This window comes from Quercus robur, chromosome 5, assembly GCF_932294415.1.
Source record: "Quercus robur chromosome 5, dhQueRobu3.1, whole genome shotgun sequence".
NCBI classification, from domain to species: domain Eukaryota; kingdom Viridiplantae; phylum Streptophyta; class Magnoliopsida; order Fagales; family Fagaceae; genus Quercus; species Quercus robur.
Window position 1 is genome coordinate 46,155,858 of NC_065538.1, and position 11,165 is coordinate 46,167,022.

General features: G+C 33.2%; 1 protein-coding gene across 1 annotated transcript; it reads left to right on the forward strand.

Annotated features, from left to right (window-relative positions):
• Window positions 1-1,522: 1,522 nt before the first annotated feature.
• Window positions 1,523-1,978, forward strand: LOC126728254 (uncharacterized). Its single transcript, XM_050434107.1, has one exon. The coding sequence runs from the start codon at window positions 1,523-1,525 to the stop codon at window positions 1,976-1,978; it is 456 nt and encodes a 151-aa protein (XP_050290064.1).
• The last annotated feature ends 9,187 nt before the right edge of the window (window positions 1,979-11,165 follow it).

Below are 11,165 nucleotides of genomic sequence, written 5' to 3' on the forward strand. Positions count from 1 at the left end.
GTCTTGGGCTTGGGCTGCAAAACGTGTCCTTACAATTGGCGTCATCTGTGAGAAGAACTTGTATAATAGTGAGTGTGACGTTTAACTATGGTAGGATCAGGTCCCCATCAACAAGAATCCATGGGTTCCCAACGACAAGATGATTTCCTTAACCTCGAACGCAAGCGGGATCGAGAAGGTAGCGTACACACCACACATACTAGAAAAAGTTACTCTCGAGTTAGGAGTCACGTCTCTCAGGAGCAGAACAACATAGTCATGCAAAGGGAAATTGGCCATCTAAAGAAGGAATTACGTCATGCACGACGAAGAAGAACTCCCTCCCGGTCTGACTCCTCTTTTAATGATGAGAAGGATGGTAGTTATCGACATAGATCAAGAACTCCTCCTAGTGAGTCTTTCTCATATGAAAAGGAATACCATCGTGAACGCAAATACAAGAGCCCAACTCGCAGAGGACTAGGAAACAACGCTATGAGAAAAGCATTGAACCAAATTTCCAAGTCGCCCTTCACACGCAGGATTGAAGGAGCAATTCTTCCTTGGCGTTTTCATCGGCTAACGTTCACCATCTACAATGAACGAACGGACCTGGTGGAGCATGTGAGCCATTTCAGTCAGAGAATGGTTGTCCATTCTAAGGATGAGACCTTGATGTGCAAGGTGTTCCCATCTAGTCTGGGACCCGTTGCGATGAGATGGTTCGATGGCCTAAGGGCAGATTCCATAGATTCCTTCAAGGAGCTCACCCCGGGCATTTGGCTCTCATTTTATTACGTGTTCCAGGGTCCTTCGACCCATAGATTCCCTACTGTCCTTATTCATGCGAGAATGGGCGACTTTGAAGACGTACTCGGATAGATACTGGGAAATGTTCAATGAGATTGATGGTGACTTTGATGACATGGCCATCAGCACCTTCAAGGTCGGCCTCCCAACCGAGCATAATTTAAGGAAGTCTTTAACTGGCAAACCTATCACCAATGTGCACTAACTCATGGACCGGATTGATAAGTACAAGAGAGTTGAGGAAGACCAGCAGCTGGGGAAAGGAAAAGTTAAGGTTATCCTTCAAGAGATGAGGGATTTCAAGTCGGACTGGTACAACAACAACAACTGGCCTCGGAGAAACTTTGCTGGGCAGTCAGGGTTTGCTAATACTCAGGCAGTTAATGCGATGTTCCGAGAACTGGTGCATCAGGTTTTAGAGAAGATTAAAAATGAGCGGTTCTTCAAATGGCCAAACAAGATGGGTGGAAACCCTATAAGGCGTAACCAGAACCTTTATTGCCAGTACTATTAGGGCTAGGGACACATTACGAAGGACTGTAGAAATTTGTTGGACCATTTGGACCAGCTGGTCCGAGAAGGAAAGTTGAAGCAGCTTTTGCACCATTCTAGTGGCTAAGCGGGCCAAACAGGTTCAGATTCCTAGAGAGATGCTTCTTCTAGACCTCCTTTGGGAACAATCAATGTCATCTTTCCTGCTCCCGGGAGGACTGGTTCTTGTCCCTCCAGAGTGATGTCTGTGGCTTGGCCGTTCGCCGAGGATGATAATCTAGAGCCGAAGAGGGCTATAATGGATATTCAACCGGTAATAAATTTTTCGAATAAGGATAAGATTGAGACCATACAGTCCCATGATGATGCTTTGGTGGTCACGCTCAGGATTGGTGGGTATGACGTGAAAAGGGTGATGGTGGACCAAGATAATGGTGTCAAAATTATGTACCCCGACTTATATAGGGGGCTGAATTTGAGACCCGAGGACTTGACGACCTACAATTCTCCTTTGGTAAGTTTTGATGGGAAGGTAGTCATTCCGAGGGGTATGATAAGACTACCGCTGCAAGCTGGTTCAGAAGTGGTGGAGGTAAATTTCATCGCGATGGATGCCTATTCCCCCTACACGGCCATTGTAGCTAGACCCTGGCTTCATGCCCTGGAAGCCGTCTCTCTACTCTACACTAGAAGGTAAAAAATCCGTTGGGAGGTCGCATTGAAGAAATTGTGAGGACTCAATCCACAGCTAGGCAATGTTTAGTGGCTGCCATCTTACATCAACTCGAAACTGAGTCATCGACCTCTGCTAAAGGGGGCTTGTAGCAATCAAAGGCTTTGACATTGCCTATAAATGGACCAACTGAGGAGGCAAAATGTGAAGATTTAGAAATGGTTATGGTCGGTGATGACCCGGAGAAGTTCTTTCTGATTGGAGCTCGGCAACCACCCTAGGAGAAGGAAGAGCTAATAGAATTTCTTAGGAAAAATATTGACATGTTTGCATGGAATGCTTACGAAGCACTGGGGGTGGACTCGAGCTTCATCTACCATCATTTAAATGTTAACCCATCCATCACTCCCAAAATGCAATCACCTCGACGCCCATCCAAGGAGCATGCAGATGCTGTCAGAGATGAGGTAATGAAGCTCAAACAGGCAGGGGCTATCAAGGAAGTTTTCTATCCAGAATGGCTGGCAAATACTATCGTGGTGAAAAAGAAGAACAGGAAGTATCGAGAGGCTCAGGTGCAGTTAGCTATACCAAGTTGGACTGAGATAGTGTAGACATGGACGCCACCTGCTGGGTTACACTACAAAATTAATTTCGATGCTGCGGTGTTTGCTAACATTAAGGCTTCAGGCTTAAGGGTGGTCATTTGGAATGATAAGGGTGAAGTCATGGCGGCTTTGTCAGCTAAAGGGCCATCGGTGATAGACAGTGAGGAGGCTGAGGTGTTAGCAGGGCGTAAAGCATTGGAGTTTGCATTGGATGCAAGTTTCACGGAAGTGGTACTGGAAGGGGATAATATAGGAGTTATGTGGTCCATCCAATCTAATGGGATGAATAACTCAAGTCTGGGTCACATCTATGGAGATATCCACTACCTGGCAGCAGGTTTTAGAGCTTGGTCTATTAGCTATGTAAAACGTACTGCTAATTCTGTTGCCCATTCATTGGCCAAATATGCTAGACAAGTAGTTGAAGAACGGGTATGGTTGGAAGAGTCCCCACCACCTGCTCTAGAAGCGTTGTACTTTGATTCTTGCTATTTTAATGAATGAAATCTGAGTTCACTTTCCCCAAAAAAAAAAAAAAAAAGTTCTAATCTACTCTCTTTCATCTATTTCTATGCCTTCTATTTTCTTTCCTTAGATTGTTCTCTTGGATTCATATGATATTATTGTAGAATTTCATTATATGTTTTTTTGTAATATACAATTTTTAGTTTTACTATTTCATTCCCTGCAATGAAAAGGTAATTATTATTTAAATTGTGATTATTTCAAAACCATGGAAAGCAAATTAGGGGAGTATTAGTGCACTAATGTGAGGATTAATGCTTCAAAACATTGAAAGAGGAGAACATGCAACAATAGAGATTAAAAATAGGGAAATGCAGTGGAGAGAAAGCTTAAAAGATGGAAATGTTAAGGTGAAACAAAGTTAATTTAAAATTTAAACCATCACTTAGACTTGCCAAATACTTGATAATAATATGGAAATTATATGGCAATGAAATTATTTCTTACTCCAATTAATGTTTTTAAGGAAAATTTTCTAATAACCCTTAAAAAATTAAAGTTAATTGAACAAATAAAAATTAATGCTCTCACCCAAAAAAAAAAAAAAAAAAAACCCTTAAACTCCCCTTAGTTTGCCAATGGTAGAGGGTGAATATATAATTATAGGATATTACGTATATCTTTTTTAAATGTATACAAAATATTTGGAAAAATAATTATAAGAAGGTGGACTTGGTAAAGAAGATAGAGAATAGGAACAATTGATTTTATTTTATTTTTTATAGTCCTTATTTAACTTAGTTCAAAAATAAAAATTTAAATGGAACATAGTTTCTTTTTTGGGTAAACTACATATTTGGTCCCTATTCTTTACACTATATGTCAATTTGGTTCATAATTTATTAAATATGTCAATTTAGTCCCTAACATTTTGGTATTGTGTCAAATTGGTCATTGCCGTTAAGTGATTAATGAAAAATATTGTTGCGGATAACGGTTAAAATCAAATATAATTTTCTTCCCACTTGGACTGCCACGTGGCCTAGACTTAAAAAAAAGAAAAAGAAAAATAGGTGCATGTTGTGTAAACACATCCTTCAATCTGACTTTTTTCTTTTTGCACTTTCAAACCTTTCCTGTAAACTTTCCTTGGAAACAAACACATAAAATAGTTTCAAAACCAAAGATTAATCCTCATCCAAACTCGCAGAAACCAAAGAATACATATTTAGCCATCAGTTAAACACATTTGCTTTACTATCCTTGATATATATTTCTCAGATTTTGGTTCTATTACTGATTTTTCAACTGGGAATTTTTTTCCAAGTCAAAAGAATTGGATCTTCTAGACAGGTATATGGAAGATGGAATACTAGTTGGACCCAAGTTGGTCAGGGCTAAAAGTCTAAAAGTTTAAGCAATTTCGTGCCTTCTATTCTTTTCCAAAAAAAGAAGAAGAAATGTTAAAATATTACTATTTAAAAAAAAGGTATGTGGGATATGATGGTATTCAAATCTACAAGAAGCTTGTTGGTTGCCAGCAGACATTTGCATCAAATGGTAGATATGCAGAGTTCTATAATGACCTAGTGACTTTAATATTTGGAATCGAAATCAAAAATGATTTCGATCCAAAACAAAGAGAGGATGATGGAAAAAGAGAACTTACCTGATTGACACGAATCTTTGTTTTCAAAATATCTTTAATTTCTCTTCCAGTTTCTTCTTTGGTGGCTGCGAGTTTGGTGGCAAGGTTTATGATGGTCGGCTTCAAATCTAGTAGCCCAGTAGGTCGACAGTTGATGATGGATATAAAGAGCTCGTTTCGTAAGAGATTTTTAATAACGTTGTTTGTATTTTTTGAAAAGACATGTGAGTAAAAAAGTGTGTAAAAATATGTGTAATGTTGTTTAAACACTGAAAACTGTTGTTTAAACAACAGTAACAAACAAACCTTGAGTTTGGGGATGTTTGGTTATGGGAGAGGAATGAGTCATAATCACTCATAAATGTGTTAGTGAGTTGGAACTGATGTGTTTTTTTTAATGATTTGGCATTTTTTTTTTTTGTGGGCTAGCTGAGCACATTGCAGGAATCTTTACACGTGCACTTTTTATTTATTTATGAGTAATGCTATAAAGACAAACTAATTTATAATATTTTTACAAACTGCTGATGTGACTTTAGTAATTTTCAAATAACTATTGATAAATATAAATGCGATGTTAGTAGCGGACCCATATTAAAACTAATAAGAATTTGCCACATCAATAGTTTGTAAAAATGTTATAAAAAAGTTTGTGACTACAGTATTACTCTTTATTTATATTAAAGTTAGTCCAAGTGGCAATCTATGTGTAAAGAAATTATATTTTATCTTGGTTGTTAGTCACGTTAGTATTTCCATCCATTACTTAATTGTAGGAACCGCCAATTTGACACAATATTAAAAGGTTAGGCACCAAATTGACACATTTAAAAGATCAATGACCAAATTGACATATAGCGTAAAGATCAGGGACCAAATATGTAGCTTGCATTTTTTTTTTTTTTTAAGGAATATGAAATATAGATATAAACTTCTATTAAGTATTAAGTAATGAATTTCATGGAATGTACACCATAGGTATAAATAATTATTATCAACGAAAAATGTTAATACTCATTATATTACTTAGAAAATTTACATTAAAAAATATAGTAGTTATCAGGACAATTACAAATTCACAAAAAATAAAAAATAAAAAATCATGAAAAGAACGGGTTAATCAATAGTTTTGAAGAAATATTGATATTTTGCATGCAAAAACTAAGGTGGACATAATACGATATTAACAATTACTCCTTCTTTGTCTAACATTAATTTATTGGCACAATAAGTGTTGGACAAGAAACAAGATAGAGGAATTTTACTTCCCTCGGTTTTCAGGAAAATTATATATATATATATATATATATAAGAATAACTAACATATATTTGATTGTAAAATTAGATTTGTATTTATGAAATATCATATTTATACAATTATATTTCCTAAAAGAATATTTTTATCTATTATCTATGTATTATTATTAAATCCCGACATTGAGATGGTGTCATGAATAATCTGTGTATTTTTATCTATTATCTAATATTTATGTATAATTCTATCTACTTTGATATAGGAGAATTGGAGGTGCTATTGCCACCATTGCGAATTGGATGTCCAACCTCGTAATTAATCTCATCAATAAAATAATTGATGTGAAGGCCACTTTTTTCAAATCATTATGATCATCATTTGTATAATAGTTTATCTTTGCATCCATTTTTCTGAAACAAATGAAGAGTCAATAGAGAATGCTTAGAGGTTATTTAACACATAGTCATCCTTGGGTTCTATTAAAAACACAAGCTGCAACCTAATTCTTCCTTTCGATGTTGCTTCTAATTTAGTCAAACCTTCGTAGAAGTAATAAGCATGGTGATAAGCTTATATTAATTTTTTTTTTTTACAAAGCTTATATATATGTGTGTATATATATAAACTTAATGTATTATAAATAGGTTTGTGCTTAGTGGCATTTTTTTAATATTTAAATGTTTTGTTGTAATCTTTTCATTTAATGCTTAACCACTTCTATTGAATTATGTTTACCTTTCATAAGCCATTTTAAAAATCCTAAGGGGTTAGGAATGTAAAAATTAAAAAACTATTTGTTTTGAATACAATATTTAAATAAAAATTTCATAATCCTCAAAAAAAAAAAAAAAAAAAAAAAAAAATCATAAACATAAACATATACATAGACATTTCTACATTTTTATGTAAAAAATCTTTGTTTGATTACCATTTTGGTCCCTAATGTTTCAAATGTATCAGTTTAGTCCCTAATATTTTGATATTGTGTCAAAATAGCTTCAATCATTAAGTGATGAATGGAAAAAAACTAAAATTGTTGCATTATCTTTAATTTTATATATAATCTACAAATATAAATGCCACCTGACATGGATATACCGATATAGTACTGTGATTAGTAAATGTAGAATTAAATCCAATTTAAATATAGGAGCATTGATGGTGGTATTACTGCCATAGTAAATTTGGTGTTCAACCTCATAGTTAATCACATTAGTGAGATAATTGATGAAAGGGACATTTTTTTTTCTCTTATTAATAGTGCTTGAACATCCACTTAAATATAGGAGTTTTGGCGGTGCTATTACTGCAGTTGCAAACCTGATATCAAACATGTTCGTTACCTATATCACTAAAGTAATTTATGTAAATGCCACTTTTTTTTATCCTTCTTTTTTATTTTTTATTAATTTTTTTTTTTTTTTTTACCATCATGGTCTCCATTTGTATGATATAAGTGTATCACTGTCTGTATGTATTTTCCGAAACAAATTAAATTCAATTAAGGATGCAGGGACGGTGTTTAACACATAGTCCTAGGGTTTTACAGAAAATAGAATAAGCACTTTCTTCTTTCTTATGATATTACTTCAAATTTAGTTGAACATTGAACATTCAAATTTAGTAGAAGTGATGAGCATAATGATAAGCTTATACTATTTTTTTTTTTCAAAAATATTATATATATATATATATGTTTATATAAACATAATTAATTTTAAGTAGGTTTGTGCTTTAATGAGTTTGTGCTTAATGATATTTCATTTTTCAATCGTTGTAATCTTTTTTCATAATATGCTTAATTTTTTTAAAAATATTAATTATAAAAAATCTTGTTTATTTTTCATATACCATTTTAAAAATCCTAAAGGGTTAGGAATTTAAAAATTAAGAACCATTTGTTTGAATACAATATTTAAATTTAAACATCATAAACATAAATATATACATATTAATTTGCATTTTTGCAAAAAAATTTGGTTTGATTACTTTGGTGGGGCGAATATTGGTCCTTATTATAATAGGATAAATGTTGGGCTTATTTTAAGAGTTGGCCCAAACAAAGGAAACGAATCCAGCATTGGCTAGCCCATTCTGATAATAGACATAGGTCCTCAGATCATTGGTTAGGACCAATGACATTCCACGCCCAATACCGAGGCCATATCTGAGGTGTGTTTGAGCTACTGAGGTAAATTCTAGAGAGGGTACACTTTTCGAAGGTAGCTTTTTGAAATTTCTTGATGATTCTGCAACAACCTCCACATTAATGAAAGTCACCTACTTGGCACCACCACATTTAATGCAGAAGGACAAGCTTGAATAGTAAAAAAAAGCCCCAGAGGTCTCTGTTCATGATGAAAAACCAAGAAAGAAGAACTCGATATAATTAGAAGTTATCTAGGTGGACGCCTGAACTATAAAAAGAAATCCTAGAAATCTCTGTTCATGACAAAAAACTAAGAAAGAAGAGTCCAATAGCAATAAGACCAGAAGTTATTTAGGTGGATAAGGACAAAATACGAAGAAGATGGAGATAGCTCATATAAAAGAAAAGAAAGAAGAAAGAGAGAGGCACAAAAAAAAAAAAAAAAAAAATCAAAGGAAAGAGAGTATAAACATTTTGAGAGAAGATCCTTGTAAAGAGAGATACAAAATTTAATAAAGAAGAATTCATTTCCATATAGTGTGAGATCCCATAATTATGAATTACGCGTTCTTGTCCAAATTTCTCATTGTGGATCAATATTAACTTGTGATACAAATTAGTTGTAGCATATATCTTGCTTAGTATCCCATAATTATTAAGTGAAGGTTTATGCTCGCAAAACTACCATTTTAGTTCCTATTGTTTTAAATGTGACAATTTAATCTCTAACATTTTGGAATTGTTTCAAAAAATTCCCTACGCTCAAGTGGTTGATAAAACAAATTGAAATGAATAACAAGGATATAATAAAACTATTATTTGTATGTCATTAGGGCTTCCGCATGGCTTTAATGTTATTAATTACTAATGAAAAACATTAAATAAACTAAAATAACAAGCAGGGATTGAAATCTATCAAATCTCAACTGAGATAAATCAAATATAATACAAATGGAACCCTTTTGAATATATCATTGCTCAAAGAAGTTACTATCAAAGTTCGTAAAATATAAAGAAGTTAAATTTGCGAATGATTGATATTAACTCTACATTACTTTTATAATGGAGATAATAAAGAGGATTCTAATACTCTAGATTTCCTAGGGTACTCTACCAAATAGATTTCTTTAAATCTTAACCACTCTTAAATGATTTAATGGTATAGATTCTGCCATATCAGAATTTCACTAACAATAATCTTAATTATTTTGTTTGCAACATTATTTTATTATGTTAAAAATATTGTTAATGGAATACTGAAATGGCAAAATCTAGACCATTAAATCATTAAAGAGTGGTTAAGATTTAAGGAAATTTATTAGTAAATTACCCTAGGAAATCTAGAGGATCTAAATAGCCTTTAGAGCATTACTCTTCAAATTTTTATCTAACCTAATCCAAAAAAACTCAACTTTTTCTAGTTTAATTATCCATATTTTTTATGACACACATTAGACTCAATACTCTATTTTTTTACTTCATTTAATTATATAAGTTTTCTCTCTCTCTTCTCTCCTTTCTTTCCATTTACTTCATTTAAATATTCCCCCCCCACCCCCCCCCCCCCCCCCGTTTCCCTCTTCTCTCTTCTTACCATCACAGGAAATTATTGTCTAGTCCATGCTGACCTTGTAGTCCCAGCCAATAGGAGCATGCCAGCACATTAAAATTTGCTTACCTCACCTGAACTGCCAGCTCATCGTAATAAAGGAGACTTTGTTAACGTCTGTTACCGTTTGAATTGCCAGCACATTTAAAATTTGCATATTTGAGTTGGTGGGTCATGAAGCAACACATGGGCCCATATCAATAAAATAAGTGATATAATAGTAGGGTTCTCAACTGAATGGCTTAAAAGCCATAAAGACAACAAAACAAAGCAAAGGCAAAAGACAAGCGGCAGAGAGAACAAACCAGAATACTATTTTATTTGGTTTCAAGTAAAAGCATGATACAAATGGACTTGGAGGAAAGTGATAAAGATATATTTTGTCTTGTATTGTTTTGATTTAATTTATATTTTGCAAGAACGTTTAAGAATTTGTGGTGATATACTTGCTCTCAAATAAAACTATATAAAAATGTGTTGAATTTATTGTATTTACAGATTTTGCTTCTTTTTTTTTTTCATATATAAATGATTTATTTATTTTTGTTTTTTACCGTGTTTATTGTTAATTTTTTGTTATTATAATATTTTTTTTATTGAGTATCCATAATCAACCCAAAAAATTTAAGACTAAAATATTGATGTTATTGTTGTTGTTATCCATAGTCAATCCCAAAAAAAATAAATTAATAAATATTAAAAAAATTGGTATTAAAACATTGTTGTTGTTATTGTGCCTAAACATTAGAGTTTTGTGATTAAGTGTACCATAGGCGTTTAAGAAGACTTACAAAATTGTAAACAATGTGCATATCGATAAAAAAAAATTTAGAAACATGATATAATTATTGTATTGTAATTTTCTTAGTATTTTGTTTCTAATATTTATATTTGTCATAAAAATTGATGTAGTTATTTGCAAACCAAGTGATATTGAGGAAATTGAAGGGGATTGCATGTTTGTAGCAAGGCTAGAAAATAGTGATGAAAATTTGTTGAATAAGGTGGTCTATAATGCAGATGAAGCATATGCTTTATATAATGATTATGCATTGCGAATGGGTTTTAGTATTCGTAAAGGAAAGCCTAGATATTATTATGGGACGAAGAACATAAAGCAACGTGAATTTTTATGTTCTAAGGAGGGTTTTAAACTAGATGAAGATTTTTGTAAAGAGAAATATTCGAAGAGACTAGAGACTAGAACTGGTTGTAAAGCATTTATTTATTTCACAGTTGAAAATGGCGTTTGGAGGGTTAGTGCATTTAATCCAGAGCATAATCATGAACTTGCACTACAATCAGAGAGGCATTTGTTAAGATCTGGTCGTCGTATTTCAAAACCTAAGGCAGATGTATTTGATACCATGGTGAATACAGGTATAAGAACAAAGAATGCTTATTCATATCTAACAAAAGAAGTTGGAGGGAGTGAAAATGTGGGTTTTACCGAAAGAGATTGTTATAATCATGTGAA